Genomic DNA, 18,815 nt, shown 5'->3' with positions numbered 1-18,815 from the left:
ATTTTTAACGACTAAAGAATTGTGTTAAAAAAGTGAAAATGCAAAAAAATTGGGCTCGTCCGGGATTTGAACCCGGGACCTCTCGCACCCTAAGCGAGAATCATACCCCTAGACCAACGAGCCTCGATGAATATGTGATCGTGCATACGGGATATCGAATTTTATTATGCTAACAATATACATACATATGTGTATATACGCACAAGGTTTATCTATGCATTAACGGCGCGATAATACACTCTGTCTCTCTATTTGCGTGGGGCAATGTGCCCACATAACGCGCAACATGGCGGGTTTCAGTCAGCAAGACTTCAACAGGAGTGCGTTGACGCTCGATAATGGACGGGTAATTATAAAAGAAATCGATTTTAATTGCGCACAATAACATATTTAATCAGTACGTACATATATTATGATATGTGTCGACTGATACGGTTCTGCGCATTTCAACTGCACTCTCTTGCACTTTTTGTTATCGTAAAGTACATGCTTGAACTTGGAAGAAAAAAGGAATTATGAAATGCGTAGGAGATAATAAAGAGTAAATCTTATTTTAAATATCTATTTCTTTTATTAGAATATAAAATTATATTTATTATATTATTATATTATTATATAAAATCTATAGAATTAAATTAATTAATATAAAGTCTTTTACTTTCTTTGTAATATATGTTACATTTTAGAAAGGCTTAAATTTTTGATAAATAAAAAAATATTAATAAAGATTGTCAAAAGTTTAATTTTTTTTTACAACAACAATCTTATTACCTTATTTCTAAAATTGATTTTAAAGTTTATACTTTTTCTACATTTTTATATTTTTTTCTTTTATTTTTATTTTATTTTCATTTTCTTCTTATCGATAATTAAGGCTTGGTACACCGGGCAGAAAGCAGAAAAGATTCCCAATGGATTGGTGGGAGTCGTCGGTCACAATTGTCTCGGCTTGGATCTCTCGTTCAACGAACTGACCACCGTTTCCGGTGTAAAGGATTTCGAGCAACTTCAAGAATTGATTCTGGACAATAACAAACTCAAAGATCTCAAAACGCTGCCGTGTATTTCGACTTTGACTACGTTGAGTCTGAACAACAATAAGGTAAGCACTACTTGGAGAGATAATAAAAACAAATAAAATTAATAAAATAAAAATTCTTGTATAAAAATACTGATTAAAAAAAAAATTTATATATATTAAAATTCAGTCAGAAAGTTATTAAAACAATATATTTTTCTGTTTAAAATTTTACCGTCATTTGTTAGAGACAATTTTGTTTTTAATTTTTTATCGCAAAACAATTTTTAACAGAAATATTTTAATATAATTTTTTTCGAGGTCTATTTAAAAGATTTTTTTTGTATATACGATATAAATTTTCGAACAAATAATATCTCTTTTTTTTTAAGAAACTAGAGAATTTTAAGATATATATTTGAATAAAGAGAACACAACGAGACAAACTTTAAATTTATTATTTAAAAATGCCTTTTTCTAATGTGCCTATAAATTATTATTTTTTTTTTTTCAAAGTAAAACAGATATATAGAAGATATGTCAAGTCCTTATGTAAACTATCCTTTTGGATTTCTGCATTCTTTGAAAACAAAATTATTTATTATTTATTATCCTTCTTATAGATCTCCAACATTGACAGAGCTCTAGAACGGATACGAGAGTGCTGTCCTAATATAGAATACGTGAGTCTCTTGGGAAATCCCGGCTGTCCCGATCAGCTCACCAACCCAACGTCCACCGACGAAGACGATTATGAGCGTTACAGGCTTTACGCCATCCATACTTTACCTCCGACTCTTCGTTTCCTGGACTCACGAAGAGTCACTCATCAGGAGAGACTGAACGCTAAGGATCGTGGCAGGTACTCCAGGACGATCAAGCTCGTTCCGGAGCTGGTACATAAGTTCGTACCTAATTCGACGCACACCGACAACGAGTTCGATGACATATACTTCAACATCCATTACACACCCTTGCCAAACTCGCTACGTGCTCCTCAGGATCACAAGGGTGCGTATAATCAAATTGGATCGTTCAATTATAACTGTCAAAGCTTATTTTGAAAAAAAAAAAAATATATATATATATATATTGTACGATATGCAATTTTAAGAATTTTGATTTGTAAAATTGCTGAATTCTTTATAAATTTATATTTTTAGTAAATGTCCAGATATTAATGATAAATTTTTTTTTTGCCAGGCGCATATGGCAAGTGCAAGTATCGATACTCTGGCAAGAATTCGGAGGGCAATCGATTCATCTCGAATAACGATCTCTAATTGAGAAAGAATTGCACGAATATATTTTTAAATGTGACGTTAAAATATCGAGACGATTCTCCTAATCAGGTATGATTGATAATGAAACATATTATCAACGCAAGATCGCAATCTCTTAGATTTCGACAAAACATTATTAAAATTTATCGCGCGCGATATACGATTAGTATTATCGATTCAGATGATATATGCAAGACTTAATAGATCATATGATATTAATTAAATTGATACAAAAAGTGACTATTTTAATATATCAATTGAAATTTACTTTAAAAAGAGATATATGTAAATAATATAATATATATGTATTTCACAATATTTTTTTTTGCAAAAAATAAGATTAAAATTTTCAATTAAAAAACGTAATAAAAAAATATATATATTATCTTAATATATATATATATATATATATATATTTTCTTAAAAATGGTTCGTTGAGAACAAAATTAAAAATTAAAATTATAAATAAAATTATTTCAATCATCGCGCTACTATATATATAATTTCAAACTAAAAATAAATGTATATTTTTTTATACAATAATTCATATAACTTCGTTCTTTTTTTAGATAAACTTCTTCGATGGTAACATTTCATGCTCTTTCTCGAATAACGTGCTCAATTTGCGTTTATAAAGGCGCTTACTCGCAATTAATAAATCACACGAAGCGTATACGAGTAAACGTATAAAATTTTTATTATCATATACACACCGACGAACGACATATAAATAAATGTCTGATTCTCTAACATAAGTTTTTAACATTACATTCCGTAATATTAAGTACTCTAAGTGGACTAACATATCGTAGAGTAACTTGGGGATTTTATCGAGATAGAAAACGTAACGGGTTATCGTAAATTCTTCGAGTTTCTATTGCTATTGGTCCGTAAATGCTAGACGTACAATTATCGCAACGACACTAAATTTAGTATCTCGAGAATATCGAAATCTTATGTATATATATATATATATATATATATATATATATATATATATTTCTCAGAGAATTTGTGTTAGTTTTAAATCTACCACACAAATATTGGTCCTGCAAAAAATAGCTGAATTAGAAATTTATATAAGAAATTTAATTTACTTACATTATAAATTCCTTACATTCCCTCCATCATGTTTGGCTTTATAATTCCTATCTTTTGTTATTTTTAAATTTTTCTATTTAAATCTCATAAGAGATAAATCAAAGAAATCGTTTTCTTCTCGAGTCACATATTTAAACTAAAAATTTCCTATTTGAAATATACCTTACTTAACAATATAATTTACGCTAGAAATTGACAGACATAATCAATATATATCTAAGTTAAACTTTTTTTATTCATCTATTTTTTTGCTTACGCACATCACTTGAATCCCTACGTAATGTTAAAGGCAGTTTTATATAGTTTCCTTTCGTTAAAACCCTGTTTCTAGGAAGAGAGAAAGTCTTTTATAGCTAACAATACGCAACAACTTACGATGTCACACTCACAAATATAATCGAAGGTATAAGAAAACAATTAAGTACGAATATACGTCAGTTCGATCCTTCGATTTATGATGGAACATTCGATACGTATTTATAACGCTTCAGCATTTAACGCTAATTGTGACTGAAATTATCGAATGTTATTTAATACAGATATCGAATCTCACAAAACATTTAACGCTAAATACATACAGAGGGATTAAAAAAAATGGATCATTCAACGCATTTAACGTAATCATGAATTCGAGCTTGTTACGGTCATTTTGAAATTACCGGAAGAAAACTTCATTTTTACATACGTACGTATATATGAATGGCGAATTTCCTTTATATACGTATATGTATATTTAAATATATCTATGAGAATGTGTATTCGCGTTCAAATTGTGAAAAGGGAAGCGGTCATATTTAAATGTCTTAAATACACCGTTCCTTCGCTCACTCGCTCCAGAGACTCACTCATTTCTATTGTACCTATTTGCTGGAAGCATCTTTCTTTCCAAGAAAGGAAAGTGTCCACAAAATTCAAAACGCTGAATTCTTTACTTATAAGTCTCGAATAATTTACTCGGCAGATAAAAGGCAAATGGACGAAAGAAATGTATTCTATTTTTATAAAATTCTTGGATTCTCCATTACATATATGAATTATTATCCTTTATTTTCAGTGAAAGAGAATTCTTATAAGGATCCACTATTTCATCGATTTTTGTTGAAAAGAATATGTTTATAATAACTTCGTTTAAATTGTCATTCGTATAACTTCGTTTAAATTGTCATTCAACGGTCATAAGTATTAGCTTCGATAAAAGAGTTATCACGGAGATAAAGATTTTCTGTTTTTTGTTGTAAGATTTTGTTGTAAGATATTTAGGAAATAACGTTCTCCACATTTGCATGTACGAAAATTGACAAATTAATAATTACCAATGACAAATTATTGATAAATTATCAATAATAATAATTGTTTATGTTCGTTTTTATATCAAGAGACATGAGTTTTAGTATCTCGCGCCAAGTCACGTGCAGCAACAATCTTGATGCGACAGGATTAAAAGGATTTGAGTCAAATCGATCAGTGGTCACTGTGGAATGTTTTTTCAAAACATTTAAAAATTTAGAAAACATCTCCGCTTCAAGTATAAATAAATCATCATCATCATTTGATCATGTTTGAAATACTGGCTACATTATAAACATTATATATTAAAAGACCAGTAATGTATCTAATGCATATATGAAATGAAAGACTCCGATATTAAATATAGTATGAAATAGCTTAAGAGCTAATTAAGAGCCGACGCGGTAAATAGTGCGCAAATTATTTTTATATATGCTTATTATGAGGCTTATTTGTTTTTGCTTTCACAAATAATCAATTGCTTTTTTAATTCTTTACGTTTAATATATTCTTTGACAAAGCTTGCAAATTTTTTAAATTTTCAATATTTTTCTTCATTCTATCTATTTCTTATAAGTTTCTTGCCGTTTGATTTGGTCCTTCAGTGCATAAATCGCGCTATTTTTTTCATTAATTTCACTCTCAATGTGTTTAACGTCTAAACCAGTTATTTACTTCTTCACCTTTTCCTTGATTTCTGTAAGATTATTGATATTGGGATATCCCTTAATGCAACTTGAAAATCAAATTATTCAACTTTATTCTGTAGAGATATAGGATCTTCTATGATGCTGTCATTGTTTGTGAAATTGAAATCTATCTTGTATATATTTGTTCTCTATTGTTTTTTCTCGGAATTATGAACAAGTCTTTGATCTTTTAAGTCATTGCATCAAGCATCTGATATGAAAAATATGTCCATGTGGCACGTAGAAAACATCATCGGACGATACTAGTAATTCGCTACAAATCACACACTATATTCATTTTATATTTTTGACAATCAAGAACTTCTTATTCTTAACGAAAAAAAAGGAATGATTATTCCGAATGTTTTCGAAAAAAATATACATCTATATACCGTTCTGCAAAAAAGAAAAGACCTAAGTGATAAAATTAAAAGTTTAGAACAGAAATTAATGTGAGTTTCTGCAATTCTATTCTTTGAATCTTTGTCAAAATAACGCATTAAATAAAAAAAAATTGGAAGCACTATTGATTATTTGTAAAAATAAAAAAATAAGCCTTCATAATAAACAAGAAACGTATATAAATAACGAATATAATCCGCGCATTATTTACCGTGATCAGCTTTTAATTAGCCCGCTATTTCTTATTCAGATATTTATCAGAGCCTTTCAATTCATATATATATATATATATATATATATATATATATATATATATATTCCTTTATATTATTATTTATTTAGTATTTTCATTTCAAATTCTAAAATTAATAATCTTAAAATATAAAAACATAATTCGGTCCTTCCGTTTATTTGCTTTTGCAATTTTTCAAATATATTCGCAATATGTATTATATATATATATATATGTGTGTGTGTGTAACATAATATATTACAATCTTTTTTATTTTCATAGCTATTGACCTACAACGCGCATCTGTAGAGATTAAAAATTTTAGTGAATTATTTTTGTGCACTATCAAATTATTTTTCAGATATCTTTTTTTGTGAGATAGAATTTCGCAAAATTTGAAAATACTTGGCGATTCAACGTTTGGAAGTTGACGAAAGAACTTATTCGCCATTTCTAATTTGTTTACTCGCGGATAGCGAAGAACTTACACTTACGTGTCCGCAGATGCTGATTATTCTGTCAGCTATTTGTGCGGACGCAGTTTTTTTCCTAATTCCCGTTTCAGGATTCTTAAGAATATATATTTTAATCCAACAATATCCTCAATGACTTATAATATTGCACAAATTTTTATTAATTAATTAAATTATTTGCACAGTATATTCATTAGGATGCTTTGTAATAATTGCTATCGAAAATAATAAGGAAAAATATATAACGTAAAGCAGCTTCAAAATGGAAAAGAATTATATGTCTCGCTGTAATTTTCATAATTTGCAAATATGCGAAGAAAGGAAAGTATGGTGGTTATGAAAATAAAATAAACAATATTTTTTTTAAAGACCCAATAACATCAAAATTAAACAAGGTGTATCTAATAATATAAAACTTTTCAATTTGAAAAATATATAAATATTAAAGAAATTAATCGCAGCACGAATTCGCCACAACTTTTCATGTTTGGCACGTCAATTATGTTAATGTAGTTGTTACGAATTCCAGCGTAAAAGAAGATATAACGAAAAATACACAAGCGAGCAATAACAGAAAAGTCTAATGTATAGCCAATTCTTTCATCATTTTTATCGCTTAACAATTCAAAGAAAAATGATTTATGAAATTAACTGTATTTTCTAATTTTCATCAAGATATTATAATATTTTTTTAGAATAGCCAAAGTGTGGCAATAAAATAAAAGCAAAATATGATTTAAAAGAAACCAGAAAGTAACTATTTTGTGCAATGTGCGATCTCAGAAAAAAATATATGTATAACAGAAATTTTATGTGAAACTTTCATATAAAAATTCAAAAATATATAGATTTATAGAAATTAAGCGCAGACAACGTACAACAATAAAAAAAGGCAGAAAATCTAAATGAAATTAGTTCACACAATTATTATATTATATAATAATTGCCACCGGAACTGCGGCAATGATATACTAAATTGATGATCTTCGCAGCGGAACGGAAGTTCGCAGGAAATTTTCCTCTAGGCTCGTTCAGACGAGTTTACGTTGCTCCCGAAGGCACTGATTTTTCGTTATTATTCACGATTATTATTTAGAATACGCTCATCGTAAGCACGACGCTTTTAGAGCTATGTACATACAATCGACTTGGACTAAATCGGCACTTCCGGACCTCGGAAATGAGAATCAAGGAGCGAATCCTTATCGCGTTCCATCGCGTCGCTTTTGCTGCCTTTAAGAGCTGTTGCTCTTCCCGTGATTGTGCAAATTCGGCCTCAACGTCACCGCGCCCTCGACCCAGAAGTTTGGCCTCTCCAGCATATTCTGCCACAGAGACAATTCGCGGCCGGTCGCGTCCATCCAATCCACCGGCTTTCCATAATGCTTCCCTGAAATGAAGATTGTCAAAAGAAAACTGCAAGAAAAGATCTTTAACAGATCTTTGGAATACAGAAGATTGAACGGATAAAAATGACATTTCATAATTAAATTGTGTAGCTGAGATTCTTCTTGGGAAGGCTATTATCTGATCGAGATAAATTCAATATCATTGAATTTATTATAATTATTATAATTTAATTTATAATACGAATTTATTAATATAAAATCAATTTATAATATGAATTTATTATAATTATTATAATTTAATTTATTATGATTTAATTATAATTTAATTTATAGTAATAGTTAAAATTATAAATTTATAATTTTCAAGGAAATTGAATTATAATAACTGAACTTATTTAATAACTTGAATTTATTATAATTCAATTTCAGACACACATTCACACGTAAACAAGAAAATAATCTCTAGATAATTATAATTATAATTTCTTTAGATTATTTATGTGTACACGGCTCTTTTATACATACCGGTGCCAAGATTAAATCGAACTCCGCCGAGGAATTCGTTACTGGCGATTCGATCGTGGTCCCAGACTGTTAACTCTAATCCGCGTTCTGCCAATTCTTGCAAACTGACATCCTTGTAAATAAACGTGTGACCCCAAACCGGCGAACCGACAGATCTACGAACGACGCCGGTCTTCTGCTTACCGGATCGGCCTTTGTCGGGGAGCAAATAGCTGAAAGAAATTATTTATACAGACTGTAAGAGAATTTTTTTAAAAAAAGCTAAAGACGAATTTTTAAAAATATTACGAATTTATGATCTAAATAAAAAAGTGAGGCGCAAAAAATAACAATAAGTTGCTCTTTATAAAAAATTAAATAAACTATAAATAATTTTGTAAACAGGAATTTTATTTTCTATTTTTATAAAGAAAGCATTTAACATAATAATATTTAATTATTATGTTTAATTTTAAAAATCGCCAGTAAATAAATTAATAAACAAGTGTTTATACGACCAAACTGGCAATTTATTGTTTGATTATTATATCACGACGTTTCGACCATATGGTTTTGATCCTTATCAAGTGAAAGTTATAATTAAAAAGTAGAAAGAGAAAAAAAAACAATAAATTGCCAGTTTGGTCGTATAAACACTTGTTTATTAATAATATTTAAATTAAATAAAAAAAATTAAATAAAATAAAAATAAGAAAATTAAAAAAATTGTCCAAAGTATTTGAACTGTATTATTTTTCAATTACCTATACATGTATGTCTTAATAAAAACATACATATTGATAAGATTCAAAATGGGGGAGGGGGAGAGGGGAGAGGAAAGAGTACCTTTTGCAAAAGGGATCGCAGGTGCCCGAATTCTTGCCGCGCGTTTGCAAGTTTCTGGCTTCCTTGACGAGCACGTGGAGCGCTCCGCGGCTCCAATTTTTTTTCGCCTTGGAACTTCCGCCACGTTCCGCGCCGCTCTCCCGTTCGCGTTCTTGCTGCGCCGGATCCGGCGGGACGAATTTCAGGCCGACAATCACCTCGCCCTTATACGCGACCGGATCGTCGAATGGCTCCGTCTATAAGACAATATAATTATCTGCATTGGTTCTTTAGCATCAGCAGTTAGAATTTCAACTTATTTTTTTTTATTATAAATATATATATATTATATTTTTTATTTTATATAGTATATTTTATATTGTAGACTCTGTATGTATATATATATATATATATATATATATATATATATATATATATATCTAAAATTTTAATAATATTTTAATAATATTTTAATAATATTTTAGAAAAATATTATTAAAATATATTAAAATATATATATTAAATTATATATATTAAAATATATATTATTAAAATTTTTAAATATATATATATATTTGTATATCATCAAAATTATTATCTCAGTATTATATATTCGTCATATATTCGAATACATTTTGCATTCACATGCGCTCGTGTAAGAATGAAATCAAAAGCATTGTAATAAGAAGCTCCTAAGTGGCAGCCTCGAACGGAAAGAAAAGGAGGTATATAACGATCCTATCTGCTAAATGCAAAATGATGCAATCCATTGAATGCACATTGAGGTCTAGAAGACTTACTTCATTCGGAGACGATCGATGACTTTCGAAATTTCAAGAAGAATAATGGCTCTCTCATCAATTTTTCGCCGATGAAAAATTGATTCGCCAACATTCTGTGATGTAATCGCGCGATTATAATCGGCGGTGCACTCACCCTCTCTTGAAGGGGATACCAATGCGGCGACGGGTCGTCGAATATCTTGTTCTCCAGGGGCATTCGCACTTCGCCGAGGAAGTCGTTGCGACCGAACATGTCCGAGTGCCAGACCGTCAGCCATAGGGTTCTCGTCTCCAGGCCGCTCAGGCTCATATGGAACTAAAACCGCGCGATAACGAAGCCATCCAAATCGTCATGCAAACTATACAATGATAACATTCAGGGGCCAACTTACCTTTAATGTCTCGTTGAATTCCGGATTCAACGTGTGCTTCTTCACCTTTGTCTTTCTCTTGCCGCTCTTCGACTTATCTGGCAAGAGATATACCTTCACGTATCTAGAAGAAACGTAAAAGAAAATTGCAAAATATTAAATATTATATTTATATTTATTTTATATTTATTTTCTATCAAATTTATTATAAAAAAGAAAACATTTTATAATAAAAATTAATAATAATATAAATAATAATATATATAATTATATAATATGAATATATTATTTATATTTTTATAATTATAATCTTACTAATATAAATATATTATTATATTTAATATATAAATATATCATTATATCTTAATAATATAAATATATATTATTATTATTATAATATGAATAATTTTGTAATAAAAATATTGTTTTTTATTTTTATAAAGCAAGCATTTAATATAAAAATATTAAAATCAAATAGAGAAAATTAAATAAAATAAAAATATGAAAATAAATGAGAAATAGGCAAATAAAATAAAATTACTCACGGATCCGATCGTTTGCGCTTCACGTCGACGGACGCGAGGTTCTTGCACTTGGTCACGTGCACTTCAAACGTCAGATTCTTATAGTCGTACTGCAAGGCGAACTCTACTTCACCTGTAACGACCACGGATCGACAGCAACGTCCCTCGCCCGCACCGCTGTATACCGACGCCATCGAGTCCGAGCGTGCCTGGAATAGCGAAAATTAGAATCGCGATAATCTTGGAGGGATCAACTGCCAGCGCAAGACGAGAATCATTTCAATTTGTCCTACATTTATTAAATCGCGATAATTAGATGCAACTTCTCACGAAAGTTGAGAATGACAAGTTGTAATGTGTATTTCGGGAAGATGCAACTGCAAGTGTCCGACGTCCCTTGAATAAATTGCATACACTTACTCCAAGACTCGACAGAGACGAGCGAGTGGTGAGATGGCCCGGATCCATGTCGTCCATGTCCATCACTGTATGACTAGAGCCTGCTCGTGATCCTGCTCCAATAATCGGCGTGCTGCATGCCTCTGACAAACTGCTTCCATCGTCTGTAACATCACGAGGCAAAAGACTCGATTACTCATAAATTCAATGTCCGATAATCAAGAAAGAACGATAACAGAAACGACAAATTTTCAAAAAACAGAATCTCCTTGAGAGCTTTTGTAACAAAATAGATTGTTAAAATAAGCACAATGCATTCATTTCATGCTAAAAGTTCTTAAATATTAAAAAAAAATTTGGAAATATGTTTATTTATATTTATACTTATTAATAATTAATAAATATAATATATAAATATATATAATATATAATATATAAATAATAATAATTAATAATTGCGCTTAATTATTTCTTTTTTAATTTTTGAAATTATTTTGAAATAACAATATTTTAGCGGTGAGTTTTTATTTTGAAGATTCTTTTAACATTTTAATTTTCGGGATACTTTTTTCTAATGATTCGAGATTAAACCTTTTTTACAGTCTTTTCAATTATTATTTAAATTATTTTTTGACCAACTTATTATCAATTGTGGAACATTTATCGCCCTTTGCTGCCTGTATCGTTTCGAGCACTTGGCGAAGATATTCCCGGGATGCTCTATTTCCGAATCGCTTTCCGACACATTCTTCTCGTCGTTAAACGATGCCGATTTCTTCTCCTTGTTCGGCAAACTACCTATCACGCGTCTCGTCCCGTTGCTCAAAGCTCCGCTAGCGGACGAGGACTTGATCTTGAAATCTGAGGAGCCGTTCTTGCGGTTTATCAACGAAGTGTCATCCTCGACGATGTCCTGCTTCATCCGGCATTCGTCACTTTTTGATACTCTATGATCGTGATTCTTCAGAAGAACTTCCTCCATCTCAATTCCTTCAGCGTCGTCTTTCGATTTCGCAGAATCGATCGACGGAATCTGCGATTCGATGACGGACTTCGGGATCTTTTCTCCGTTCGATTCTGAAGTCGAAGCTGTCTTCTGTCCCGTGTAACAAGAACCGCAACAGCACATCAGCAGCCAATTTGAAGCGATTTTTCCGGTAATCCAGGAGCCTGGGATGGGAGACTCCTTGAAAGTGGAATAACGAGCACTCTTCGTCATCTTGTTGAGATCAATTCAATTCTGATTCTTCGGATTTTTGTGGCTAGTCAATTAGAGTATCAATCGCACAATTTTTCGCTGATTTCGAAGCAATTTTACATAGTTTTAGTGATGACACATTTAATTATTTCATTTTAATACGTTTGAACATTTTCTTTTTATCCTGGATTAAGAAAATGTATTATCTTCAAAGATTTAAAGTAGAGATTAATAATTCTTAATAAATTGATATTGTACAATGATTAACGAGAGCGCAACAAAGAAGAAAGACGCAACGCGGAACAAAATACTCGCTATACTGACTCTGAATTCTTTCATTTGACTTTTCGTTCTTCCACTGAACGGAACAGAACAACGATAATACTGATTTTTGCTTCCTGCCTTCTGGTAACAAATATAATAATAGCTTCCATGTTCAAGGTCCAGTATCTGGCGAGATTTGATAACGAGTGATACGATAATTATTACACGTGCGAGAAGGCCTTATTTCAATGGCGATAAATTTTTCCAATTTTTTTCAAATATGCGTTCAGAATGTTTAGTTGAAGTTGAATTATAGTTTTTCCTATTTTTCTTATTTTTCTTATTTATTTATTTTTTTCTTTTCTTTTTACATTCCATTATTATTAAATAATTTTCGATTTTTATCTTACACTGCCGGAAAAATTGACTTAAATTTAATATAATATATCGCTTGTGTTAAACAATTCACACAAATTTTTATGTTAATTTAGCATAATATGAATATGTTAAATATTACTAATATTATGTTAATATTTCAACAAAATGCACTCAAACTTCATAGTAATTTAAAATAAATTTTATGTAAAATAAACATATTCATACTGATAAAATTAATTTGGAAAAATGTTATCAGTCTGTAGTCTCTCTCGCTGCTATTGTAGAATAAAATCAACATCTTTTTCTATAAATTTTAACAGATAAATCCTGACACTAATAATATGAAACATACCTATTGTGTAAAATTAAAAATATATGCAATATGTTAACATATTGTTGTTGTGTTAATTGAATTCAAATGTTAATACATTTTTAAAATAATTGAAAAAAAAAGTGTAAAGATAACATAATGTGCATATATTTTTTAATTATACGCAATAGATATGTTCCATATTATTAGTGACAGGATTTTTCTGTTAAAATTTATAGAAAAAGATGTTGATTTTATTCTAATTTTTTTATCCTTTTTTATTCTGATTTTATTCTTCAAATTAACATACGAATGTGTTAAATATTTAACAGAAAAATTTTAACCGGCTTATTTTTTAGCAAGAAAACAAATTTTCCAATAGTATTTAAATTCGTGTTACGTTCGTAAGACGATATGCCCCATACAATAGATTTGCGAAAAAAAAGGAATGTAAAAGATAAGCACATCTAAATATTGGTACCAAACACACGATGCGTTACGAAAACAATGACATATACATATACGTACTACTCGAGACAATCGCTGTTGTACATCGTGCTGAGTAACGAAGTAATGAGCAATTAAACGTTAGTTAACGCTATTTACTGATAACCATTGTTTTCGCGATTGCGTCCTAATCGCGATAACATTTTCACTACAATATGTCGGAAACGTGGATCGATTCGATCTGAGCAAAATTTCTAAACCGGTTTAGCCGAATGTGTGTCAAGGTGAATGTATTGACGTATCTCTGCGCCGTTTAGAAAAATAACTTTCGTGAACACCTGTACATTATCTAGCAACTGCATTCGTCATCAGACACAAAGTCTATTGCACCAATATGACGCAGACACTGAGATATTTTTCTTTATGCTTAATTGTCTCGAAATATTAATGTCGAAATATAAATATTAATTATATGTATATATACATATATATGTATATATATATATATATATATATATATATATATATATATATAATCTATTACTCTAATTAATAATTAATCATTTTATTCTAAATTCCTTAATAATTTTTTTTTCTATAAAAAATTTAATTTTTACACTAAAAATAAATTTTCTTTCAATCAAATAAATATCTTTTGTTAATTTTAATTTTTTTTTACTCATATAAATATATATCTTGTTTCCAAAAATGTTTCTGTCATGTTGAATAAATTATTATTTGCATGTAATAAAAATTATAACCTTTTAAATAAATTGTGTAAAATTTTAATATAAATTTTTATATAAATTTGAATATAAAATATTTATTTGGAGATTAAAGATTATTTATTAAAATAAAAGAATCTATATTTTCTAAACAAGTAGCCAAAAATTAAAAAAGGATTTTTCTAAAGAAAGTAATTTTGTATAATATAGATAAAAAATTTAATATAATTTTTTTTATTTACAAATAAAAACATATTTGGCTCTTTTTTGTATATGTATATATATATATATATATATATATATATATATATATATATTACTAATTTAAATGTATTTGCTATTTGATTGTAATAATTAATTCCTTTGCAAGTATTTAAACATAATACATAATTTTTTTTTTTTATAGAAAAAGATTTGTATGTATTATGTGTATTTTTTGTATCTTTTAAATTTATTATCCTTCTTCAATATAAGTTACGTCTAATCTTGTCATAGAGAGATATCCAGTCGCTAAAATTAAGATGGATCATTGTACGTGCTTTTTATATCGTTCATATTTTACTACAGAGCAGGAGGGAAAGTTAATTAGATTTTATCCGATACTGCCAGACGCGAATAATTACACGCATTTGTCTTTCGTTTAAAAATGTTGCCACCCGAGGATCTCTCTCTCTCTCTCTCTTTCTATTTGCACGAAGTTGATTTTCCAATGTATGGAAAACACTGTATGCTACACGATTAAAGCATATGCGTGTTCGCACGTGATCACCCCGTATGTGGGACATAGTACTACGCACTGGTATAATGTAGGCGAAAGTTCTGCCATGTCTCGGCGAGAACTTTGTTCGACCGAGTAGACGAATCAATTATCCGTTAGTCAAGTATAATTATAAAGGAGACCTCAGAGGAAATTAATATGCATTAAATTTTTTTCTTCATAATTATTTCAATTATTTTCGCGGCAATTAAATTTTCATCTCTCCTCGCCCCCCCCTCCAACCCTGCTCCATATCTTTTTATCTCGATAAGATACTAATTTTAACAAACGCTCTTACATAAATCTCTCCCCTGAAAAAAAAATGTTGCGTTTTTATATATATTTAGCATACGATCGTCGCTTTAAGTTTATTCGTTGTTATCCTTTTACATGAATCCCACTCCAGTGTACCTTTCCTTTAGAAAACGCTACTGCGTACTCGTGAGCAATTAAAGTACTCACTACCGGAATTATTCTCTGGAACGACGTGTAAGGGAATGCAGATCGGTATGTTTCCGCACGCGCAGTAGCTCTCGCATTCTCAATTATCGAATTACTCTATCGAAGCATGGATATCGCCACGATAGGTGCTTGTATAAAACTGTTGAAAAATTTGTGTTTTCTTGTTAAAAGAGATGTCGATTAAAAAATTTTGGTACTAAACATTTAACACATTTATGTGTTAATTTAACATGTTGTTGTTGTGGTAATTAATCAAATGTTAAATTATTAAAACAACTAAAAAAATATATATAAAAATAATATAAAATATATAAAAATAAATGAATAAAAAAATAAATAAATAAAAAATATATAAAAATAAATACAATATGCACATATTTTTAATTTTACACAATATATATGTTCCGTATTATTAGTGACAGGATTTATCTGTTAAAATTTACGGGAAAAAATGTTGATTTTATTCTACAATAGAAGTGAAAGTGAGTAAAGGCTATCAATAATTTTTCCAAGTTAATTTTATTATTAAAATTTGATTTCGCTCAAAATTTATGTCAAATTATTTTGAAGCTTACATTCATATTTTGTGGTGAAATATTAATATAGAACTAATGTCACCATTTCATATTATGTTATTGGATCATTCGGGACATGTAATATATGTTAAATGTAAAAAAAAATTTCCAACAATGATAAGAGCGTGTCATTTTTAATGTTTTTGCATGGCAAACAATATCATGTGTCGCGAATTTTATTCAAAATCACATATTCCTAAAAATGTTTAGATTTTTTAAAAGAGGCTGTAATTATTTTTTCATTACTTTATTAATTTTTTTTTTATAAGAATAAATGATAAATAAAAGTGAAGCAAAAGTCTTTTTGTCATTTAATATTGCATGTGAAGGAAACTTTTAGTGGAAAAGAATTCTTTCACAAAAATTAATCGCATTATTGTATTTTATTTTATACGATTTTTTTATCTGTACGATTTCATTAATCGCTCGATATGCGGATCGTAACTGTGAGAATCTGAAAGATGTGTTGCGAGTAGAAGCGTAACATCGTTCTTCATGGTCGTCAGCAAAGAACCGTTTCAGCAATTGTGCAAAAAGCATGACACGCATTCCAAAACTCGCGCCAACGATCGGTTCAACGACATTCTTATGTTCTTAGTGCCAATGTCCTTTTCATAATTCGTTCATTTTCTGAGAGAAAGAAAGAGTTAATGTCCCGTTTTTTTTTTTTTTTCAAGAATTTCTTTTATGCTTTTCAATAGAGTAGAAATAAAGCTCTCTCGAAAAACAAAACCGAAAACTTTTTATTATATGTGTAGATTAGATTAGATTAGACATATAATAAAATATATATTTAAAAAATAAAAATAATATTTCTAACGTATTTCAAAAATATTTAAAAACTATTTTATTAAAAAATATTTAAACAGTTTTTTTATTGTTTAAATATAACCCTTCTTAAATTCTCTCTCTCTCTCTCTCTCTTATATATGTATATATATATATATATATATATATATATATATATATATATATATATGTAGTTGTTGGCTATTAAAAAACTTTCAAAGAAAACAAAATAACTCGAACATCCTGCATTGCTGGCGGCACAAAGCGATGATTGAGAAACGCATTAGTCTTTGTCCGCGGAAAAAATCGATCTGGTTTAACACGTTGACGCCGGCGCGGATATTCGCAGTCCGTTCCTTGCGGCGGCGCTTCAACTAGCGGTTCGCCCCATGGGGCGAATTAAATTACATTTAATTATATTCAATTTATAAGTTAAATTATAAGATGTATTTTGTATTGAATGTTTGATTGTAATATTCAAATATTAATGTATACTGTTGAATAAAATAAAATAACATTTTGTATTACGTACTTTTTGATATAGAAGCGTGGCCCATCGGTGGGTCATGCCGCCCCACGGAACAAACAGGCATGACCCACCGGTGGGACATGCCGCCCCACGGAACGGACAAGCTTGATCCACCGGTGGGTCATGCCGGCGTCAACGTGTTAAGAGCAATAACGTAATCGCGATGGCCGCAGGTGAACATAACGTAAACTCGTATAAAGCCTATGACGTCGAACCTGTCGCCGACCGATCTTTAACGAGCAAAAAAAAGATGAGTGAGTGCGAACAAATATGGAGTTTTCCGCGACTCCATCGTGAGGAAATTGCGTGCGTGCAGTGCGTGTAATGCGACGAATGTGTCGTAAAAACGCATTTACAGTATTGTTGCGTTGCCGTATCGACATAAATACAGAAATATCTTTCGTGAATTTCAAGAATTTCTTTTTAGAAAAAGAACTTTTAGTTAAGATAACAAAATATCTCGACGTCAAATTATTTAATTTTGAATAATTCAAGAGTTTAAAAAGTAAGATTATACAGAATGAGTTTTTTTTAATCTTAACAAGCAAATATTTGACATAGACAAAAAACTAAAGAAGTATTTTGTAGCTTGAAGTTTCAGCTTTAACACACTATCGGTAGATTTTAAATTTTTGTATCTTTCTTGTTTCTATGTTTAAAAAAAAGAATACATTGTTTTGTTCTTTAAAATTATGTATTTTTTTGACATATATAAAAATTATCGAGATACCAAAAATGTTTATTTAAATTCAATCTGAAAATGTAATGAAAAATATGGATTTCTATTTGAAAAAATTAAGCTAACCTTCATCTGACCTTAAATAGACGTCTGAAGGTCAAACCAAGGTCACCTTGTACTTCCCCCTCTAGATTATACAACTTTTATTTGAAAAATGTTTGTTTTATTAAAAATTTTTGTAAAATTGCATATTTGCAAAATATTTACCTGTTAAGATTAAAAAGATCACCTTGTATATTTCAAAAAAAAAAGATAATAAATCTTTTATTTATGATATTTTAAACTTGCATATCCATAACATTTAGAAAAATGTTAAAAATATTTTCTAAAAAGATAGTCTTGTGTCAATCGATTTAATTAGTATTTTTTTAACGTGAGTTTAGATGAACTTTGCTCGAGTAGA

At 29.6% G+C, this 18,815-nt stretch overlaps 2 protein-coding genes and 1 non-coding gene across 6 annotated transcripts in view; 1 reads left to right on the top strand and 2 right to left on the bottom strand.

Moving 5' to 3' along the window:
• Positions 1–51: 51 nt before the first annotated feature.
• Positions 52–123, bottom strand: Trnap-agg (transfer RNA proline (anticodon AGG)). The gene has a single exon. It is a non-coding gene; the product is annotated as a tRNA-Pro (tRNA).
• Positions 124–144: 21 nt separating this feature from the next.
• Positions 145–4,426, top strand: LOC126856010 (leucine-rich melanocyte differentiation-associated protein-like). 3 transcript variants are annotated; one of them, XR_007688311.1, is made up of 5 exons: positions 145–346; positions 893–1,102; positions 1,642–2,029; positions 2,222–2,370; positions 2,871–4,426. XR_007688311.1 is itself a non-coding variant. In XM_050604167.1 (4 exons), the coding sequence occupies exons 1-4, from the start codon at positions 287–289 to the stop codon at positions 2,299–2,301; spliced, it is 756 nt and encodes a 251-aa protein (XP_050460124.1). In that variant the 5' UTR covers positions 148–286; the 3' UTR covers positions 2,302–2,599. The 3 variants fall into 3 exon arrangements, 1 of the variants encoding a protein (XP_050460124.1); XR_007688310.1 differs by having other exon boundaries at positions 149–346; positions 875–1,102; XM_050604167.1 differs by lacking the exon at positions 2,871–4,426 and having other exon boundaries at positions 148–346; positions 875–1,102; positions 2,222–2,599.
• LOC126855955 (uncharacterized) overlaps positions 2,975–18,815 on the bottom strand; it is a 60,459-nt gene continuing 44,618 nt past the window's right edge. For both annotated transcript variants that reach the window (XM_050604071.1, XM_050604072.1), the window contains exons 12-18: positions 11,261–11,403; positions 10,862–11,049; positions 10,338–10,440; positions 10,100–10,261; positions 9,185–9,420; positions 8,360–8,571; positions 2,975–7,875 (exon numbers count right to left, since the gene is read on the bottom strand). In XM_050604071.1, coding sequence (XP_050460028.1) covers positions 7,721–7,875; positions 8,360–8,571; positions 9,185–9,420; positions 10,100–10,261; positions 10,338–10,440; positions 10,862–11,049; positions 11,261–11,403 — 1,199 coding nt within the window. In that variant the 3' untranslated portion in view covers positions 2,975–7,720. The remainder of the gene's footprint in view (positions 7,876–8,359; positions 8,572–9,184; positions 9,421–10,099; positions 10,262–10,337; positions 10,441–10,861; positions 11,050–11,260; positions 11,404–18,815) is intronic.

Source organism: Cataglyphis hispanica, chromosome 17 (assembly GCF_021464435.1).
Source record: "Cataglyphis hispanica isolate Lineage 1 chromosome 17, ULB_Chis1_1.0, whole genome shotgun sequence".
Lineage (NCBI taxonomy): Eukaryota > Metazoa > Arthropoda > Insecta > Hymenoptera > Formicidae > Cataglyphis > Cataglyphis hispanica.
The sequence above is the reverse complement of the archived record's forward strand: the minus strand, read 5'-3'. Positions and strand labels throughout refer to the sequence as shown.

Excerpts from the sequence above, each read along its gene's own strand:
- LOC126856010 (XM_050604167.1), top strand. The coding sequence starts at position 287 with ATGGCGGGTTTCAGTCAGCAAGACTTCAACAGGAGTGCGTTGACGCTC. Across the intron at positions 1,103-1,641 it reads TGAGTCTGAACAACAATAAG|ATCTCCAACATTGACAGAGC; the intron begins GTAAGCACTACT and ends TCCTTCTTATAG. Across the intron at positions 2,030-2,221 it reads TGCTCCTCAGGATCACAAGG|GCGCATATGGCAAGTGCAAG; the intron begins GTGCGTATAATC and ends TTTTTTTGCCAG.